Source organism: Sinocyclocheilus rhinocerous, unplaced genomic scaffold, assembly GCF_001515625.1.
Source record: "Sinocyclocheilus rhinocerous isolate Xijiao unplaced genomic scaffold, SAMN03320098_v1.1 scaffold785, whole genome shotgun sequence".
Classification (NCBI taxonomy): Eukaryota; Metazoa; Chordata; class Actinopteri; order Cypriniformes; family Cyprinidae; genus Sinocyclocheilus; species Sinocyclocheilus rhinocerous.
The window spans coordinates 1,027,363-1,050,581 of record NW_015660521.1 but is presented as its reverse complement, the minus strand read 5'-3'; the positions used below and the strand labels follow the sequence as shown (position 1 = coordinate 1,050,581).

At 35.5% G+C, this 23,219-nt stretch overlaps 1 protein-coding gene across 6 annotated transcripts in view; it reads left to right on the top strand.

Annotated features, from left to right (window-relative positions):
* The window catches only part of LOC107725315 (disabled homolog 2-interacting protein-like), a 104,693-nt gene that overhangs the window by 38,254 nt on the left and 43,220 nt on the right, over positions 1-23,219 (top strand). For all 6 annotated transcript variants that reach the window (XM_016534541.1, XM_016534542.1, XM_016534540.1 and 3 more), the window contains one exon: positions 7,203-7,321. In XM_016534541.1, coding sequence (XP_016390027.1) covers positions 7,203-7,321 — 119 coding nt within the window. The remainder of the gene's footprint in view (positions 1-7,202; positions 7,322-23,219) is intronic.

The window sequence follows — 23,219 nt, the reverse complement described above, 5'->3', positions numbered from 1 at the left end:
GAAATTCGGAACATCAAATTCAATATTCTAAAATTCAATACGCAGATATTCAGATCGTACAGAAAGTAGGTCAGAGGTAATCCACAGGGAAGAGTAGATGATCTCCGAAAAGTCAAACGAAGCATTTTGTCCAATTAGTAGTTTTCTGGCGTTCAGATCAGGTTGATCTACCTGATCATGAATTGCCCAGAGGTAGCCTAAGTGATTCTTAAACATTTATGGTTTATATACTTATGTGTTAGGTTAGCATTCTCAGTATGTGAAACATTTGTCTAAACCAGTGGTTCTCAACCTTTTTTTACTCCAAGTCCCCCCTCCTCTCCAAATTAATACATACTTTGCAAAAATGTCACTGCAGATATTCTTTACAACTTAAAAGTACTTAAAAGTACGTAAACCTTAATTAACTGTAACTTTAACAAATAAGCACAAGTCAGCCTGCCATACCAAACAAGACAACAGGGATACGCCAAAGGACTGCATACACAGATCCATGCAGAATAACTAAACACACCAAAGTACAAATGAAAAATGAAACCATTCTGAATGTGTGGAGACTCGGCGATCGTAAGGCGGGTCGATGTCATCAGTGAATAGTTCCTCTGTCAGAATAAGCAAATTTTAAGCATTTGATGCCCATTTATACATAACTGATCCTCAGAAACTTCTCCAAAACACGCTTCTTCGGCTAGCATCCGTTATAAAACACTTGCTGTACATTAATTTTGACAACTACATGAATATACAGAACTGTGTTCAAGCAGAAATATGATGTTATAGCGATCCGTGTGCCATGAGCGCGCCAAAGGACTGCAAAAAAACTACTATGGATCCATTCAGGATCACTAAACACACCAAAAAATACAAATGAAAAATAAAAACATTCTGAATGTGTGGAACCTCAGCGATCTGAAGGTGGCTCGACGTCATCAGTGAATAGTTCTGTTAGAAAACATTCTGTGTTTGGAGTGTCTGATGCCCATATGTAGGCTACATAAACACCACTGATCCTCACAAACTTCTCCAAAACGAGCATCCGTTATAATAAAACACTCGCTATATACAACTACGTGAATATTCTGAACTGTGTTCAAGCAGAAATGTTATAGTGATCAGTGCGCTACTAGCACACAAACACGGTTCGTTTGCGCATCAATAATAACGGACACATGCGCGCCTAATGTATGACTCCTGTATGTCACTATAATAGTCTTTACTGGGTGGCGCTAGGGGCTAGCACCCCCATACATAAAAAAGATAAAATAAAATAAAAACATTTGACTCACATGGATAACTCGTGCAATGCAATATGTGACGTGATTTGCAGTTATGCGTAATAATTAAAATGACTTTTAACATTTAAAATTACACACTGTCAATGTATTACTCATAGTGTAATATACACAAATATATATACCCCTATACACAAACACAGTACACAATTATGGCCATAAAAAGTCCCCAAAAGGCTTTTTTCATGTTCCTAAAGGTGAGATTTTGCCAATATATATTGCCTTCATATATGTACAGTGCACAATTATTTTCATAAAAAAGTTACTGTAAGTTCCTGAAAGGGTTTTTTTCATGTTCCAAAGGATTTAGTACGTTGCTAGATACAAGACGACTTACTGCAGGTGAGATTTTGCCAATACCTCCCTTACTGTATGTACAGTACACAATTAATATAGAGTCGAGTCGACAGTCCTACAGATATATCACTACCACGATTCGTTTTAACGATATGCAACCACTTTATATTGACAAAACAGGAGAAAGCTTTGACGCACCGTCTGACAATTCCACCGACTGGGTTAAAACGTTCAATGTATTGTAATTAAAATGACTTTTAACATTTAAAATTACACACTGTCAATGTATTACTCATAGTGTAATATACACAAATATATATACCCCTATACACAAACACAGTACACAATTATGGCCATAAAAAGTCCCCAAAAGGCTTTTTTCATGTTCCTAAAGGTGAGATTTTGCCAATATATATTGCCTTCATATATGTACAGTGCACAATTATTTTCATAAAAAAGTTACTGTAAGTTCCTGAAAGGGTTTTTTTCATGTTCCAAAGGATTTAGTACGTTGCTAGATACAAGACGACTTACTGCAGGTGAGATTTTGCCAATACCTCCCTTACTGTATGTACAGTACACAATTATTAAAAAATTACTGTAAGTCCCCAAGAGTTTTTTCATGTTACAAATGTTGTAGTATAAAATATATGTACTGTATGTACAGTAAAGGAGGTATTGGCAAAAATTCACCTATAGTAAGTCATTCTAGTCACTAGGAATGTACTACAACCTTTGGAACATGGGGAAAAAAACTTCAGGTAAATAATTATATACTGTATATACAGTAAGAAAGATATCAGCAACATTTTAATTGTAGTAGTCTGGTCACTAGGAACATACAACATTTGGAACATAAAAAAACTCCATTTTGGTGAATTACAATGTTTTTTTCTTAAAAATACACTTTGTACTGTACATACTTAGGGGAAGTATTGTCTAAGGCGAGATATTGGCAACATATATTTAGTCATTTTGCCCTCTTTACTTCTAAGCTTTTAGCCTTGTAAATGAATGAATGAAATATTGAACTTCGTTTTGTACTGTGTAAACTGGTAAATTTGCAGACGGTCCCTACAGCGGTCTAGACGAATATGCAGTGAATATCAAACCTAAAACTAACTTCGCGCTTGGCTTTCTATTGGAGAAAAAAGCTGAGGTAAAACTTTGTGGGTTGTGTTAATGCAATACATTATTTTTTCAGTTAGTGCAATTCAACATGCTTTTTTGTTTCAAGGACATTTGTCATTATTTTTCTTCCATACAAGTAAAAAATAGCTGAATATCTGTCAGTGAAAAAAATAAGGTGTTATATATATGAGATATTTGAGATGACATATTTAGGCTTGTTTTTAGAGAATGTACAGTATCTTTAATACAAGTGTATTTTATTTTTTTCCCACTAGTTTCAAGTATAAACAAATTAAAAATAAGTGAACAATCTGCCATGCAATGATAATAATAATTAAAATAAACAACCTATGAAAAGAAGACAGAATATCGTATGCTTCTTAAGCACATTTTGTCTTGTTTTAAAGATTTGTAGGTGTTTTAACTGGAAAACAAGTCAAAAAGGAATCATTAAGATTTTTTATTTATTTATTTTTTTGCAGTGAAGGGACAAACTTCCTTCTCCTTCATCAGTAATTCCAGCATGCACATGTATTTTTGTGTTGTTTTTAGGAAAAATATTTAAACATCATTAAATCAAGACGATTTTGATTGAGAAGCAAAATAATATGTTAAGACTTGTTTTCAGAGAGTGTAATTTGAATTAAGTAATTTTTCTTAACCCACTGGCATAATGTTTATTTTGAGCATAAACCTTACTACATTTTGTTAGTTTTATTCTTAAAACAAGAATTTGGCAAACTGTGAGTTTTTAATTGCGGGTATGGGGATCTTTAGTGTTGTAGTGTGCATATGGCATAAGAAGACTTCTGGAAGTCTTGGCATAAGGGGCCTCTTGCAATATTTCATCTTAAATTAGATGTCTTCCAGGAATGTTTATCTTGTAACCTTGGTGCATTGGCACAATAAGGGCGAGAAACATATCTCAGGTCCACTGGTTATAACAGGACTGTTACTTGTCGAGACATAATTTCAAGGAGCGAGGAATAGTGGTTTAACCCATTAAAGGACCCACTAAACATCTTTAACATAATGCCTACATTGGATGTTTTTTAATGAGTTTTAATTTTTTTAACTTTTAAAAAATATTCCCTTAAAAATTTCTTAAATCATATTTATTTTATTTTACTTTGTTTAAATTATTTATTTACTTTTGTACATTTATTTTAAGAATTTTAGATATTTAAGTGGAAAACAATTTTTAGTACGTGAAACCCTCAGTAACATTTGTAATTTGGGTCTTTATTAAAAATTTTAATTCCTTACAAGTATACAATATGGCCCATTTACAGTATATAAGTGTAATATTAATTGTTTGGCTACTAAATTATTTGGCATTTAAACACACACAAATGTTGGGTAAAATATTGATACTTTGCAGCTTATCCTTTTAGAACAATCTCCATGTTGTGTGTGCCTATAATGCCTAAGAATGCTGTCTTCGTAGACATCTCACTAGGTTTTTGGAAAAGAGCCCCAGAATAGCTCTGGTGTGACTAACAGCCTAACAGAGCCGTGTGCGGGTCAGAACAGGGCTTAGCCTTCTGCTGTCCTACAAAGTAAGGACCAGGTTATACAAATCCAGACAGGGCCTTCAAATCTAAGTTTTTCTGCCTCCAAATGTTTCACGCCATGTCTAGGATTGTCAGCACAATTAAAGCTGTCAGACACAAACTCACAGGCATGGACACAAGAGGGCAGAGAGAGGCCAAGCATAAAGATTACAAGAGAAGGGAGAGAAGTGGGGGAGATGAGAGGAGTTTGGGAATGCAGGCTCAGCAGCTTAGCATTACAGGAATTCAGTACATGCACACAATAGACGTGAATGAATCTGCAGACCTTCAGCCTTTTGACAGCTGACAGAGCTTATTACTGAGACATGATGCCAACATAACCGCATATGTTTGGTCAAGAATAGGGTGTTATCCTGCCATTACTCCAGACTGCAGTGCCACACGATCCTACAGAAATAATTCTAATGTGCTAAGCAGTTACTAAATTAACATCTGGCTTTTGGAGGGCATGAAACAATTCTGTAGAAAACAATCATTCGGATTCACTTCTGTCTTAAGAATTGCAGAATCATTTGTGAACTAAATACTTTGTAAAGAAATGCATGTGATGCATTGGCCTTAAATGCATCTTGGCTATTGTTTAAATTTGAAAGATGCAGAGTTACTACACAGCTGGAGTTGAGCTCTTCAGACTGCGTTGTCATTGATCCAGACTGCGGCTGCAGCCAACAATTGTACGTCTCCTCCAAACAACAGCATCATCAAACAGCGCTCTTCCTTCACTCTGACAGGCTCGATGAATAATTCCATTTGGTAGTTTGGCAAATGGCATATTTCATGTGAAAGATGGCCCGAAAATAACAAAGAGCTAAAAAATTTAGATTACACCCCAGGGGGAAAATATTCTTTGAAGTTGTTTTGATAAGATGTCTTAAAGCTGACCCAAACTCTTTTATCATCTTCACCTTCCATATACAGTACATCTATACTGGCCAATACTTGGCCATTTTGAGATGATCAGCATCAGTATCACACCAAGGACGATAACTATAAAGATATAGTTCTAAAAAATTTTCTCAATATTAAAGAAAAGCAGAGTCCACACCACAGCTATAACGATAAAAGCACAGATAAACGATATCGTTGGAATCACTTTCAGAATGATTTTATCCAGCTGATGAACGATAAAAATATTGACACCCAATCAGAATCAATCCTGCTATAATGAACTAGAGAATTTAAATTGCCAGACGTGCGTGCGCTTAGAATAAACAAACAATATCGTATGCTAGTGTGGACGCTAATATAGTTATCTTTATAGTTATATCATGACAACTCTCGGAGGGTTTAGCGTGGTAATATACATTACAATGTTAATGTGTTTGGTCTTAGCGGAATAGATATGCTGCGCTGCTGCTGCGACAGAGCAAGTTCCGAGACTTGCTACTGCCAGTACATCCACGACATGCTGCTGTGAGCATGTAAGAAATACTGCTTCTGCACATATAGCATATATGAAATAACCCCCATATATAGCATACATGAATCACCCCATAGCAAATCTATACAGGTGGAGCTGGGGAAGGTGGAGGGTTTCCGAAGCGCACTGCAACTGCTACAGCAAGCACTAGCCAAGCTCATTGGCTGCTGATACAAAAAGAACCAGTCAGCTGTGCCATGTGATGATGTCATTATGTCAGATTGAGTTAGGCCTATCAGACTGTGCCATCTAGAGTTTCATGACAGAACTTTGGATTTATCTTTATAGTTATCGTTCTTGGTGTGAATGGGCCTTAAGAGATAAATGTAATTTTTTAAAGATCTCTCAGATATCTTAATGAATGAAGACATGTTTATATTTACATATCATAAGTTATAATTTATAATTATAAAATATATTATCAATTTGGCATTATATAAATTCTCTAGATTTAAGCATCAGCACTAGCCATTGAAAAAATCTATATTGGTCATCCGCAAATAGACACCAAGCGGAACTGTAACACAATGCAATTTGGGATTGTTTCACTCGAGTATAAGAGGCCACATGGGACTAACCTTTGCCCCAGATCCATTTTGTTGCCTCACTGGTAACCCAATAGGAATATGATGAGGACAACAAGATTTATTAGCAAATTAAGGTATATAGGTAGTAAATGAAGTTTCAGTTTCAAGCAAATAATCAGATTTCTGACAGCATTTCAGACGAGCAACCTACAACTTATCATTAAGTCATTAAGATGAAGTATATATATGTATATATATATATATATATATATATATATATATTACTCAAAATTCGGAAGGTGTCATGTATACCCTTAGTAGCTATACTATACTAACTATACTAGTCCTTTCAGCAGAATTTGTGCCATTCTTTGTGACTTTGTTTGTTCCTGTTAGCCCCTTAATCGGTTGTTGTGCAACAACAGGCACTAAGTGGTTTATTAAGGTCAATCAGCCATTCATTCACTTCATGCATGAGGCCTCGATTCACATTTCCCACCCATTAATTGCATCTACATGCCTGAGAAATGCATGTTTTTTTCCCTTCTCAGTGTTTCAAGCATTCCACTCAGACAGACTTTGGATTTTCAGGAATAATTCAAGTCCTTTTAATCTTGTCCTAATCTGTAGACTGTCTGAAAAGCACCAGCTCAGCTCTCCCCCTATGAACTTGCAGTGCACCAGTATTTCCCCCCCCTTTTCCATGCCAGCCAACAGTTTCCATGGTAACAGCGGCTTTGAGGGGAGTATCACATCAGTGAAGCTCCTCAGCCCAGTGCTGCGAGCAGATGTGTGTGCCGCACCAATCGCGCAGCTATGCACGGCGCAACCAAACGCTATGGATGAGAGGAAAGAACAAATAGAAGGGAAAAAGCCAAGCGCCGTTTTTCACATGCAGCTGCTCCAGTGCTTAATGAATCTCTGAGTGTAATCCAGTCCTTTCCTCTGACTTCCTGTCCAGGGCTTCCTGAGCCGCAGACTGAAGGGTTCCATCAAACGCACCAAAAGCCAGCCAAAGCTCGACCGCCACAGCAGCTTCAGGAACATCTTACCGGGCTTCAAGAGCGCGGAGAATGACAGGTAAGGTGGAACCGTTTAGGTTTGCGTTGCAGTTTATAGTATCTAACAGATTCCTGTTTGTTGCCTTATTGTTTTTTATTCATCCAACACCTGAATCCACCATTATATTGACAGCTGTCATCACGTCCTTTATGATGTACCATTTACAGTACATCACTACGTGATTGTAAAGTGCATAAAAATGTAGATTTTGTGCCGATAAGTTGATTAACAGATCTCCCCTTGTCAGTTTTACACAGCATAATGCCTCGATTCGCAGCTTTCTGTATCTCCTACAACATTCATTACGTAATTCTCCAAACGTTTAGCTTCTCTATTCATCTCTATTAGGATTGTTTAGAGTCACTTATTGCAGTGCTAAAATGTCTGAGTCATCTTTCTCCCCAATGAACAGGGATCACAGAGTGAGGAATGAATTGGATTACTCACAGGATAAATGGTCTGGCCTCAGTCTAAATTGCGAGAGATTCTTCAAATATTTCTTGAAATATTCGGCTCCCTGCGTGTCGTTCAGGTTGTCAAGAGAAGAAATATCTGGCTCCGGGATGCTGGGTCCATGTGTTGTTTTGATGTGACTTGAGTACAGTGACCTACACGCAGCAGTTTGTGTCCCAGCCTCAGGTCAGTGTGCGCTGCTTGTATATGAGCTTGTAGGAATGCACACAGAAGCGAACAGAGAGTTTAGATAATATTGCGACTGCATTTGAGTCTGTGTTATTCAGGAGGACTGGCCACTAACTTTGCCACTGTGGAAATCTAAGCAATATCTGTCAACCTCACTTCTTTACAAACCCAAACATTTTTTTCCTTGTGAAAATAGGTTAAATGAACCACAAATGGAGGCTTGCTGAGGACTGAGGTGCTTCTCAGATTCTTTTTCGTGATTTTTTGCATTTGTTTGCCCTAGTTTGAGATCTAAAACTATGTTCAGATTTCAAAGCAGATTCTCAAGGCATTCAATTCACATGTATTGCTTTATACTCTTATTGTATGTCAACAATTGTCTCTCTTTTTTCATTTATCCATTAGGAAACTTTTGGAGAATCTTCTGATAGAAAGTTGGTAGTTAAATTAAGCATAACTGAGATTTGAGCTATAAAAGAGCAACCTCTGTTCATCTTTGACCTGACAGTTAGTGATGTGAGTTTGAATTCGGCTTCTGTTAGTCAAACCATTATTTCCTGTCATCACCCTGCTGTATCTTTCAACAAATGTGTCAAAATGGCAAACATTTCATTTATTATTTAGCCTACTCATCCTCATCTCATTCCAAACCCTTATGGTGAACATCCTGGCTGCTCTTTTCCATGTAATAAAAAGTAAATGGGGACTGGGCTTGTCAAGTGCCAAAAACTGACAGAACCATAAGTACCATAAAAGTGTTATTAAAAATTCCATATGACTCATGCAGCTATATTACACCTTCTGAAGCCATGCGATAGCTCTGTGAAATTTACAACGCTCTTGGCTGATAATTTTCCACTTCGTTGTTGCACTGAAATCAAATGTGGTGCCATTAGTCATTAGACACTTTTGTGGTACTTTTATGGTGCATTTATGGTTCCATTTACTTTTATTGCATTAAAAAAGACTATTCTGCAAAAATGTGACTTCTACAGAAGAAAGAATCTCTTACAGGTTTGAAATGATATGATGTTCATTTCCCAGAATGTTCATTTCTGAGTGAACTATATCTATATTGATCTAAAATGCGCCTCGACTTCCTTAATTCTCCATTTGTGTGGGAAAGTATTCTCATTCACCCAAAAGAGAATCTCAAGAGCACCGTCTCTTACATGGGAATTTGTTGAGTCACTCTACAGGACTGCGGATATCATAGCAACCACACCAAAGATTTCTCCACAGCTCACCGTCAGCCTTGTGCTTCTGTGTTGCTGTGGTGTTAGCAGGCAAAAATGGCCTTGCTTGTCCAGAGATTTTATGCCTCATTAGAGCAGCATATTATCCTGGGAGGGAGAGCATCAGCTTCACGGCACCAAGGTGTGTGAGTTGGATGTGACACACACATACTGCTTTACGGATGCTGTGGCAGCCTCTGTACCTGACTGGGTTCTGCCAGTCACAGTAAGTTAAGGGTAATTTCCTCCAGACGTGCCTGTTCAGCCTGCCTGGACCTGACGGTTGCAAAGTCAGTGTTGCATAGTTCAGACAGGGTTTGTCACCTCTGCAGTATTTTCTACCATCTCAGCCTAATAATTAATTAAATTGGATTCATTTTCTTTGCTTTCAGTTTTAATTTGCTTTCCTCGTCTTTTTGTGCACAAATCATTCACATTATTCCAAATAATTTTTTTTTGTATATTTTTAGTAAACAATTTTCTCTTTTTCTTTCTTTTTGGACAATCTTTTTGAGTCTCAATTAAAAAAGTAAAATCGGTCTGCAAATTCCATTCCATGTTGACTTTGATTTTGTTTTTGTAGAACTCTTTATATATATATATATAGCTTTAAAAGCTTATTATTCACCCAAAAGGACACCAGATATCTAAATGGAAGCTTTTATAGAGTTAAAAGGTAAAGAGGGAAAATAACAGAGTCCATAAAGGATGAAACCACGGATTCCACATACACTGATGCTGACCATCAGTGCAGAACAGATCAGCACTGCTCAAGACAGAGTCCTCTACAAGCAGAACGAGACTAAAAATCCAACGTAACAACTGAATCCAATATCATGCCATTTTACCAACCTAAGGCTTAATCTGTGAAAACAGATCATTAAGCAGATCAACTCTGTAATTTCTGAACCACTATCAACAATATCAAAAATAATCCAAAAACTCTAAGAAACCCCTTAAGCCCCACTCCTCTCCGTTATTGGTCACATCAAACGGCAGTCCTTCCCCAAACTCACACTATTGGTTGACACCTTAAATAAATCAATGATAGCTTTGATGTTTATAGTCAACATATAGTATGCACACTTATAGCCCAAAGTATTCCATCATGGAAAAATTATGCAAATTTATTGAGAAAAAAAACAAAAAACAAACAAAAACATTATATATATATATATATATATATATATATATATATATATATAATGTTTTTGTTTGTTTTTTGTTTTTTTTCTCAATAAATTTGCATAATTTTTCCATGATGGAATACTTTGGGCTATAAGTGTGCATACTATATGTTGACTATAAACATCAAAGCTATCATTGATTTATTTAAGGTGTCAACCAATAGTGTGAGTTTGGGGAAGGACTGCCGTTTGATGTGACCAATAACGGAGAGGAGTGGGGCTTAAGGGGTTTCTTAGAGTTTTTGGATTATTTTTGATATTGTTGATAGTGGTTCAGAAATTACAGAGTTGATCTGCTTAATGATCTGTTTTCACAGATTAAGCCTTAGGTTGGTAAAATGGCATGATATTGGATTCAGTTGTTACGTTGGATTTTTAGTCTCGTTCTGCTTGTAGAGGACTCTGTCTTGAGCAGTGCTGATCTGTTCTGCACTGATGGTCAGCATCAGTGTATGTGGAATCCGTGGTTTCATCCTTTATGGACTCTGTTATTTTCCCTCTTTACCTTTTAACTCTATAAAAGCTTCCATTTAGATATCTGGTGTCCTTTTGGGTGAATAATAAGCTTTTAAAGCTTCTAACTGGCCACTGCAAAGTATTTTTATTGATAGAATTAACATATGAACTGGAAGTCACATGAAAGGGAAGTTGATTTGCTTTTATGTAGTTAATTATTTTGGGGAGTACTTTATAATAACTTATATAATAAGTTACTTAACATAAGGCAAAGTATGTAATGTATGCGCCACTAGTGTCACCAGGTGAATTATATAAATAATGTATGACACATAAAACAATTACTGTGAGATTTTTTTCTTTGCTTTTATTCAGCAAAAAAAAAAAAGCATAAAAAATGCATTAAATGTTTTTTTTTAATTGTTTTATATAAATGCTGTTCTTTTGAACTTTCTATTCTTAAAATAAATCTTTAAAAAAAGTTTTCAGTATTGATAATAATAAGGAAATAAGGAAACATCTAAAGGATCATGTGACACTAAAGACTGGAGAAATGTCTGCTGAAATTCAGCTTAGACATCAGGGAAAAAATACATTTTAAATTTTATTAACATTTTACTCCGATACAAAAGAGTTATTTTAAATTATTTTACAATATTTTTGTATTTACTGTATTGTTGATCAAATATATGCAGCCTTGGCGATCATTAGACCCTTCAAAAACATGAGAAAAATCTTGCTCCAAATTTTGAATGGCATTGTTTAACAGATCAGTACTCAATGTACTGTATATTCAACTATGAAAATATATTAATCAAATTGTGGCATAACCACTTTAATGCATTACGTAATTATAAATCATATAATGTATGATATTTTCACTTCAAGTCCAAGTGGAGAAATCAAACTAAAAGAAAAAACTTTAACATGACATTCAGCCTTAGGAGATCCCTGTACATTGCAGCCTTTGAAAAGGACATTGGGCTATAACTATTGATTTTACCTCTTTTTCCCAACAACCATTATCTGAACAATAACGGCAGTGAGGTCTCTTCATCCTCATGTAATTGAACGATAAATAAAGGAGGTGGCGTTGTCTCAGCAGGCTGATGGATAGGGCTATTCAAAGCATGTTTTCATTCGGCAAAGGCCATCTTCTTCACCTCTGGCTCACACTTCTGTACATTTATTAGAGTTATTGCTGCATAATCCATTGTTTTTAATCTAAAGACATGCTGCTTGAAACTAATTACTGAAACATCATGTTCTTTTGTTTTTTTGTTTGTTTATGTTTTGCATCATCCGTTGGACACAGCGTGGTTTCCAGGTCAGCCTCCCTTCATGCTGCCGGCTGTTTTGCTATGTCCCACTTAATTACAAGCCTGGAAGTCGTGTAATAGAGAGAATGTATGGCCTTACTGCACTCCGCTAATACCAAGAGACATGCTTGCCCAGGGCACGCCAGTGTTGTAGTGTGCACCCTATGCCACAGATTACTGTCTTCATTTCTTTCTGTGTTTGTGTATGTGTGTGTGGGGCGGGTCTTTGTCTTTCTTCCCTAGACGAATGCCGTAATCAGAAGCTGTTATGTTATTTTGTTCATTTAGTGACCTGTGAATTTCACCGCAGATCGTCTCGTGGTTGCCATCGATGTGTGAAATCTAAAATATCCTGTTAAGCATACATGCATACCGAGATATATGAAAGAGAATCGCTTGGAAAGCATTAAGCACCATATTTGTGTACAAACATCTGATAAACATCTTTAAAATGATTTGAGATCAGAAGTGTCACAAAAACATCTGTAGAAAGCTATTCTTCTGACATCCATCAGGAAAATTATAGCAGTGGACTGAAGATGAAAACATATTCAAACAGACTTTGAATAGATGTCTTAAAGATGTATGTGAGCAATGTATTGAGTCCACAGAAAGCTAAACTATCAGTTGTGTGTCCCAATAGGGTCCGGCTGTCATTCTTTCTACTCCAGTGAATATTTCTGAGAAATAAATAAATTCTTTATTTTCATAAACCTAAAAATCTTGGCTACAAAAAAGATATTGTGTATTTCTTATGTTGTTGATCAGGAAAAGATGTTGCTTTTTAAACATGTTGTCACATAATATGGGATAAGTTCACAATGAAACCCATTCAATAACCTGTTATTAGTTTTTTTCAGCTGAATTTAATGGTAAAACAAATTAGAAGCAATCAAAATAACAAAAGAGCAACAATATGCTAGGGCCGTGACAAGTTCTGGTTAGTCGAATGCAGTACACATAGCATGTTTTTTTTAAATAATAAATTTTAAAAATGAAATGTAGATAGAATAGAAATAGAATAGAGAGAGCTAGAGTTAGTGGGTCAAGTTATTTTTTTATAATAAATAAAAATTAAACAAGTAGATAGAATAGAAATAGAATAGAGAATGATAATGTTACATGGTCAAGTTTTTTTAATAAAAAGAAAGCAAGTAGATTGAATAGAAATAGAATAGAGAATGCTAGTGTTAGAGGGTCATGTTTTTTTAATAAAAAGAAAACAAGTATATTGTAGCGAATCAGCAGGGAAATTCTCAACATGCCATTAGGTCGTAAATGGATCTGGTCTATCAGAGGTGTCGTGGTTGCCATGGGTACCAGGGGGGGTGCCTGGTGTCGTTGCAGACATCCTGGCATCCAGTTTATTGGGTGAGGGGACTGTGACGATTTGTTAATCTAATGAATAACTGATTTGTTAAATCAAATGAAAAATTGTGTGTTTGATTGGTCCAGACGCTACAAATTATAATAGAAATAGAATAGAGAATGCTAGTGTTAAAGGGTCAAGTATTTTTAAATAGAAAGAAAACAAGTAGATAGAATAGAAATAGAACAGAGTGTTAGTGTTAGTGGGTCAAGTTTTTAAAAAAGGAAAACAAGTAGATATAATAGAATTAGAATAGAGAGTGCTGGTGTTAGAGGGTCAAGTTAAAAAAAGAAAAAGAAAACAAGTAGATAGAATGGAAATAATATAGAGAATGCTAGTGTTAGAGGGTGAAGTTTAAAAAAAGAAAACAAGTAGATCGAATAGAAATATAATAGAGAATGCTAGTGTTAGAGGTTCAAGTTTTTAAAAATAAAAATAAAACAAGTAGATAGAATAGAAATAGAATAGAGATTGTTAGTGTTAGATGGTCAAGTTTTTTAATAAAAAGAAAAGTAGATAGAACAGAAATAGAATGCTAGTGTAGTGTTAGAGGGTCAAGTTTTTTTAATAAAAAGAAAATAAGTAGATAGTATAGAAATAGAATAGAGAATATTAGTGTTAGAGAGGGTCAAGTTTTGTATATAATAAATAAAAGAAAACAAGTAGACAGAATAGAAATAGAATAGAGAGTGTTAGTGTTAGAGGGTCAAGTGTAGATTATTAAATTATTATATTAAACTATTATTATATTAAAAATATTATATTATTGTTTTGACCTACAGGTATTATAATTCATAATTGTATAAAATTACAACATTTAATGTAAAAATATAATGATATTAAAATGTTAGTTTGGAGAATTGTGACCACACTCCCTTGTCTCCCGTTCGTCTTTGTAAGGGAACTTGTGCACCTCTTTATAAAAAAACAACCTCTTAAATAATACATGTGCAAGTTGTCACTATTGACTGATATTGATTAAAGGCACACTGGAAACCACTGTCCCCCAGTATGTGGTGTCCCAGGAGATGGGGGAGGGGTGCAGTGAGCGGGTACAGGATGGTGGTTGGGTTTGGTTTGAAGACATGTGTGATGTGAGGGCTGTGGCAGTCTGCCCATAATGGATTAGCCTCATTAAATTCAAACCTGCATTCCTCACAAAGAGACACCCACGGCAGAGCAGCACGTCCTCGCTTTCTTCAGTCCGTCTATCCCTCTGGTTTTGTCTCCATCTCACCCTGTCTTCCCCCACGGTACTCCATCTGTCTGACAGGCTTTCTATCCCCCCACCTATTTTTTATTTTTATTAGTTTCTGCAGTCTCTACCCCACTAAAACCTGCACCATATTTCTGCTTTTGACCCTCTGGCAACCTCAAATATCAGCTATGAATATGACTGTCATGTACATTCAGAGCATTTCTATGATTGGCCAAGGACTTTCAGTGGTTATTGATGGATATGTTTTTTTTTTCTTTTCATGAAACAGTGGTTTTATCTCTCAAGGTCTGCATTTAATGGCAAACTGAGCAAGCTTTGCGGCTTATTTATCATGGTAATCCTATGGAAATTGATGCTTAGCGCTTCATGTAGCTTTTATGTGGTCATAAAACCTGTTACATATTCTGCGGTTTCTAAGGACTGTGCATGTTTTGTTAATGGTAGTCTTACCAGCTGCATCTCTTTCTCAAGATTTTTATGATCACGTCCACAATTGAGCTTCCATTTTCTTTCTCTTGACTTTTTGAAATCTCCAACATTTATTGCTATTGAATCCAGTACTGCCTTTCATATAACAGTTTATTACATTGTTTGTAGTTAAATTGTAGTTTTTTTTCTTTACTGTATTGGTCAGTATTGATGACCTATCTTCAGCTTTAGCAAATCTCAAAATTAATTTTCAGATACAGTACATTTATAGTGCCTAAACTACATTTTTAGTGTTTTATTTTAAAATTATTTAAAATGGATATATACATTTATCTCTGTCAGCCTAATTTATATCACTAAATATTAAAGAAAATTGTTTTATTACACCAAAGGCCTTGATAACAACGCATTACCATCAATACAGTGTTACATAAAGCTTTCTTTTTGACCCAGCGGTTCAATGACACTCTTTTTTGGCAACATTTCTCTCCTTGTCTTCATTTCGCTCTCATTTTGAATGCTCGACATGGTACATTATAGATCAGGCCTGTGGATGATGTATAGTAATGAAATTCTTGTAAGCAGGGCTGTGTTTGACATCTTCACGGACAAGGACGGTGACCTCTCTATCCCACAGATCTTTATTAGGAGGAGTCACTGAATCCCATTGTTATGATGTGAAGTAATGCTTGAGCCAAAGGACAGAATAACCTTCTTGATAAAACAACTTCCAGCTGAATGGCTTCTGAATTTAAATTCAACACAGTATAAATAGAAATGCTCAGGTATTGTTAATACAAGGTTCTGGAGTCAATTCAAGTTAAGCTGTATTGACAGTATCTCTGACATGCTGTTGATTATCTTAGGAAATCATTTTGACTCATCACTGGCGTTAGACCAGGACAAACATTAAAATTTGTGTGTTTGCATGCAGTTTCAACAGTATAGATGACTTCATGAACGAACACGAACAAATGACTCTTATGAGTCATTCTTTTTAGCAGATCAAACACATGCAGAAATTAAGTGTAGTCCGGTTCACAAACAAATGACTCTTATGAGTCTTTTTTTTTTTAAGTGAATCAAATGCATTCATTAAGTTTTGTCTGTTTCACATATGACTCCTTTGAATCAGACCACATGCAAGCTGTATGTGAGACTTTAAGACTTTCTGTTTTAGATTTTTGGGCTTTTTAATTTAACTACTTAGTGGATGTGTGTGTAAAGTTAAATGCAATCTTTGAGTTCCTTTGTCAGTAGCACATAACTAAAAGATCATTTAGAAACTTTACAGCTCAAATCACATACTTTTCTATATAAGAATTTATAGGGGTGCATTAAGAAAAATATGAGCTTCATATTTCTGCTTTTAAACTCCGTCTTGCTCCATAGACTTTCATTGTCTGCATAGACATTCTTTTTTACAAGCTGAGGGACAGATCTAAATAATGTCATTGATAAATGACAGCATAGCAGAGATACTGTGAATTAAGCTTATAGTTTGAAGCTGGAACATTCTTTTAATTATTTTAAAGAAGTTACATCATCAAATTAAAGCAAACTAAAGCAATGAGTTTTATATACAATGCCTATGCAACATATATGTATTTCAGAGGCATTCAACCAGCATCTTGCAATTTGTTCACTATCTAAATTGTGAGACAGAAACAGTGAAAGCAAACTTTTGGATTGAGCCAACAAAAGTAGTGAATTAAATTAGGAATTGCAGAATAATGTGATAACCTTCAGATTTTGTGCTATTTCTTGCACTGCTTTATACAAAACAGAGTTTGCAAAAGAGTGATGGTGCAATTGAGGATAAAACTGAATAGATGGATTGCAATTTACATTTTAAAAGATGGCTTAACTTTGCACTGTCGTTTTGACAGCAGAGAATGATGTTTAGCTCTAGTAATGGGGCTTTTTTGCAATGACCATGACCTGAGCAAATTGATTTACTCTAGGAAGAGATGTCCTTCTAATTCACACTCAAATCCAGGAGGATAGCAGAGAGAGGAACAGCTTTTCTGTCACCTGATTTTTCTGTGCATTGTACGGTGGTCTAGATGAGGCCAGTCATTACACCGCCGTCACTCGCGGCCTGTCAGCGTCCCGCAGATCCCGCCCCATCAGTCTCGTCAGCTTCTGGAATTTTCCAAACGTCTGTACCATACAGATCACTCATGCTTCATAATTGCCTGGAATATATTACACAAGGTATGGCAGACCATATAAAGGCAGACCAAAAACAAACCCGTGAGCCAGAAATTGTCAATCAAGTTAGTAGATTTTCTACTTTTTTGACGGAAATGAGCAGTTGAATATAAATATCTAGTTATAGAGTTGTGCACAGTAAAACTGGTTTATACAACTTATGTAAGCTGCACATGTTAATTTCGGTGCCCATATTAACAGGTTACAGAATTCAAACTAAGCACATAAACTATAGATATTATTCTCTGTTCTCTTACTGATTCTTTTTATTTAATTTAATTTCACTATGAAGCTCTAAAAAAAGAATCAAGGAAACACTGTAAAAAAATAAATCAGTAAAAATAGGGCACAATGTACTGTATTAATAAGAAGAGATATTCTGTATTTATTATTTACAGGTGTTTTACTGTACGTGTATTTTGAATTTTGCACTTCATAGCTTTGTGTTTTAGAGTTAATGGAAATGTCTGTAAAATTACTGAAAATTACAGAAAATTGCCAGTATATTTTCCTTTTATGTGTGTGTGTGTGTGTGTGTGTAAACAAAACATTAAAAAATATATAAATAATTGAAAAAATAATGTGTGTGTGTATTTTTTTCAAACATAGGTGAATACTTTAATATTTACACATTTCTGTGTAAATTGATTACTAATTGGATGTAAATTTGATAACGTGGCAGAAGCATAGCTACATAGCTAAAAGTCCTGTTTAGACTTATTTCTCGAATTGATTTTTAATATTTAATCTATTTTAGCTATGAGGCTATTAAAGTAATTTAAGCAAACTATTATATAAATATTTTTATTTTATTTCAAACTGTTGGTGAATACTTTGATAGCTACACATCTATGCAAATTAATTCTTATTTGGATGTAAATTTGATTGCCTTTTTCATGTGAAGTGGTTTTTGTTACAATCAAGTTTTAGCATAATTATCAGTTCCTCACTTCTGATAACCATTTTATGATTTATGGCCATTATTAGAGGTACATATTCAATATTAATGCTATTTTCAGTTTAGATGCAACAGAAGCACAAAGCACAACACAAACCTGCAGTTGTGCTTAATGTCTATAACGCGCCGGTTACAATAGCTGTGTGAAACAGGCCTACTTAAGTGTGTAACTGTGTCTGGCAGATTCACTGGAGTTCAAGGATCAATGACAAATCAAATTATCAGATAAGCCTTTGCTATAATACGCAGTAATCTTTCAAGCAGCAGTTCTGCGTGGCCACTGCAGTGGTTTTTATATTCTACCTACGCCACTTCAGTTTTTGAAATGGCCACACATGTAGACACAAACAAAATTGGCATTTCTTCACAGGGCTTAGTGCGGTTCACTCTCGTTGAGACTCTCAGATAGGTTTTTTGTCTCCTTTGTCACAGCTTTCTTTTGCATTTTAAACAGTTTCTTATACCCTTGCGAGTTAGGCTTTCATTCATGACACTTTGTTTATTATAAGGTCTTATTGAGATGCACACTACCGTGTAGAGTGTATATGCAATTTTGTGTTGCTGTCCCTCAAAACATCTTCGCAATCATCATCATTTAATGACAAGGTAATTTGTGTCAACAACTTGCAGTCTATAGAGGGAAATTGCAGACAAAATTGCACCAGTTATGAAAGCAGTCAGTCGCTGGGTACAAAAGCTAATCTTACCCTCTAGAGTTGCCATAGTAACAAAGATAAATATTAAGTACAATTCAATAAGCCATTGCGCTTTTCTCTCGTTACATACACATTAATGAATGCACATCATCAGTGTGTGTACCTTTTGAGGTCACGTTCGAGCTGTCACGGTGAGTGCGGCGTTTCGTATTGACGGAATACCACGTGACCCTTTGCGAGAGCAGGCTCTGAGGCAACCGTGACTGAATTAAACCTGTAACAATGTCATCCAGCACCTCCGTAATTAACACGTTTTGCAGTTGTGTTGTCCTGGCGGGTTGGTAGCATAGTTACTGGAAAACTAGGTCAATATGATGCGTCATAATTCCAGCCTGTAAGGCAACAAATTGTGAAAAGGGAAATAGGGGGGCGGTTTTATGGTTCTGCGCGTGTTCAGTGGTCTGTAGTTGTAGCTAATGGAGCCGGAAGAGACAGGAGGAGAATGTTAACAACACTGAGGGGAATGTTAGAGGTCGCCGACTGAGCTAACAGAGTGAAGGGACTTCGTGTGTTCTGCTACAGCCTGAGATTTAATGAAGGAATAGTTTAGAAACAGAGAAAATTAACATTGTTATAACGATTTGTTTCTTCTGTGGAACACAAAATAAAGTATTGTCTACTTTTATTAATCAAAATAAAACGGCACTGTGTTTTTTTACACACAAACATTTCATGATCCAGTATTTTCTTTGTCTCTGAGTGGCACGTTTTGCAGTAAATGCTGCATAAATTAAGAGGTCGCTTGTAATGTGCAAATTATGGCAACCATCTTTCCAAACTTTTATGAGAAGCCCTTTTAAACCAGCTTTTGTCAACAAAAGCTTTAAAAAGCTAATAAAAAGGAATAAAAAGCTTAATGGTTTAACGCTGAAAATGGAAATTATGGCAACCAATATTAGTACTGTAATTTACAGTTGTCCAGTAAAATAAATGTATATTATTTTCTTATAATATAATATAATATAATATAATAATCTATTTTAATATATAATAATACATTTAATAGCAGATTTATTTTACAGTGATTTTCTTTTTTTAATATTTTATTTAATAATAATAATATTAATAAGAAGAAGAAGAAGAGTCAATTATTGTTATTATTATTGTTAATAATAATAATAATAAATACAATTATTAAACAAAATAAGAAATGTTACTGTTTTATAGTATATTAAAATCAGTAAAATGGCCTAGTTATGCATTCCTACAAACAAGCAAAGCGAACCTGGAGCTTTTCATTTTAATTTGCAATCACAGTTTTTATCACAATCACAATTAAAAAATCATGCAGCCCTATATTTAAAAGGGAAAGGGCTCCAAAGTAACATAAACATAACATCACTATTGTCCAAGTCTTCTGAAGCCATTCATTCATTATTTATTTATTTATTTTTGGACAGCTAGACCTAAATTTAAGTCGATATTCACTAAAAACTCTTTTCAAATACAACAACCTTAGATATAACATGTCAGGTTTGGAATATAGCACATGGATTTTACAGACCACTTTTATAGTGTTGCTGTCATGTTCGTTGTCATGTTTTGTCATATTTCTCCTTTTGTTCTCCAAGGAGGGAAGAAAATCATGGGTTTGGAATGGCATGAGGGTGAATAAATGATGACAGAATTGTAACTTTTCTTTCAAATTGTCCTGTGTGCGTTTTTAACCGTCATTACCCATTTCTATTCACATAACATGCATTCAGACATTCAGCAGATCTGCTGAGAGTTTCTTTACCATTTATAATGATAGCTAGCAGAGCAGCTACATGACAGATATGAGAGGCAGCTAGCCACATCTGCATCGTTGCATTCATGATTATTTTCATTCTGTTGACAATCCAAGAGGCCAGTCGGGAAGTCAGGCCCTGTTATTGCAATCTTCATTCTGCGTAAATGCCCCAGGGAGCTTATATATGAGGAATCCTTTCTGAGGAATACGAATTAATATTAAAAGACTTCCACAACTCCATAAGACAGATGTGGGACCATTAGGTAAAGCTGCAAGATGACAAGTAATTGCTCTTAGCTTGCTCACACACACACCTACACAGACGTAAAGCCGAGAGAATGACACTGGAAAATGAATCACAGGCTTGCTGTAGGGGAAAGCTGTGCGTGGTGGAGAATGGCGAGAGCATATGTCATTAATTTGTCTGCCGAGTGACTCGCACACATTCGATACGTTATGTTAAAGGTTGAGTTTGGAGGAGAGCCGAGCTGGTGATAGGAAACTCCTCTCTCTCCCGTTCTGCCTCTGTTATACCGCATGTCTTTGGGATATTGTGTCATCCGATGAATTGTATTCCTGAACGTGTCTATAGCCAGCGCCCAACGCCCACTCTCGAGGATTCTGTCACATCACACTTCTGTCTCCAGCGTGTAACAAAGACATGACCTCATTGTTTCAGCCCTGAAGGACATGGAACCCACTTTGGTTTCTCCACCCAGAAAAGCCAAGAAGCTTTTTAAAGCCTTAGTGAGAACATTGATGAACCACTCAAAGGATTTTTTTTTGGTGCTTAAACTCGAGATGTTCTGCTAAAGAGCAGACCTTGAAGTCGCTATAATACAATGCATTCATTGGCTTGCATTCATTAACATTTAATGGATGCAAACCTTTACATCTGAATAGACATTCAGATGTTACAGTCTATTCAACACTCGAGTCAATAGATGATGATAAAATAGGCCTGTTTTTTTTTTTTTTTTGTATCTCCATGGGAAATATGTTAAAAGCCAGATGCCATGTTATGCAAAGCACACATTTACAGCTCAATGAGTGAGATGTGATATTGTAAACCATTTTAAGTGTACTGTTTTTACCTGTTTGCTTTGTTTTATGTAAGTTGTACATACCATACTGTATGTATTTTACAAATGTACAGTGGGCTCCAAAAGCCTAATAATTATTATATTATTAACATATGCTTATACACACACATGTACTTTATTGGACTTTACTATATGTATATTGCTGATTAATCTTCTTTTTCTTATTTATCTAGATCAGTAATGCCTAAATTCAATCAGCCGTTGTAAGCTCATCATACTAATCATTTTAAGTGACGTGCTGTAGGCCGGGGTCTCTTCCTCCTCTTGTTGTTCATCATATTATGGCTTAAACTACATTTTCTTATGTAATACAACATTTGTGTGGGTTGATGAACCTGATGAAATGATCTTGATTAATATTAATTGATAAATGATTATTTTATGGTTATTAAAACCAGGACATGTTCACAACAAATTCAATAAATAATTTCAAGTTGTAGCATGTTTTTAACAAAACATTTAAAAAGAAGCTAGTTATATTTTTTGAAGAAAATGGCTGTGCTTGCTCTTGCTTTTACCACCATGATGCTAGGGAGTTATGGGTGGTTGGCAGGGCATTTCTATGTTGTTGCTAATGTGAGTTTTTTAATGTGTTTGCTAGGGTGTTCTTAATGCAAAGTTCTGTCATGAAACTCTAGATGGCGCTGGCCTTTTCTAATCACACATCATTACTCACATGACGCAACTGATTGGTTTCTTTTCACAACAGCAGTCAATGAGCTGCCACTCAACATTCAAATACTTGACTAGTGCTTGCTGTAGTGGTTGCAGTGCACTTCAGAAACCCTTCATCTTCCCCAGCTCCACCTCTATAGATCTGCTATAGGGTGATTCAAGTATGTTATGTATGGGGTCATATATGTTATATGTGCAGCAGCAGTATTCCTTACATGCTCAAAGCAGCATGTCTGTAGATGTATTAGCAGTAGCAAGTCTCTGTACTTGCTGTGCCGCAGCAACAGCAGCGTAGCAGATCTATTCTGCCAAGACCAAACACTTCAACATTGCCCTGTAGACTATATTACCATGCTAAACTCTCAGAAAGTTGTCATAGATTGTATAGGTCAAAATCATTGATTTTTCTTTTATGCCAAAAATCATTAGGATATTATGTAAAGATCATGCCCCATGAAGATATTTTGTAAATTTCCTATCGTAAATATATCAAAACTTAATTTTTTATTAGTAATATGCATTGCTAAGAACTTGGACAACTTTAAAGGTGATTTTTATCAATATTTGGATTTTTTGCACCCTCAGGTTCCAGATTTCAAATAATCGTATCTCGTCCAAATATTGTCCTATCCTAACAAACCATACATCAATGGAAAGCTTAT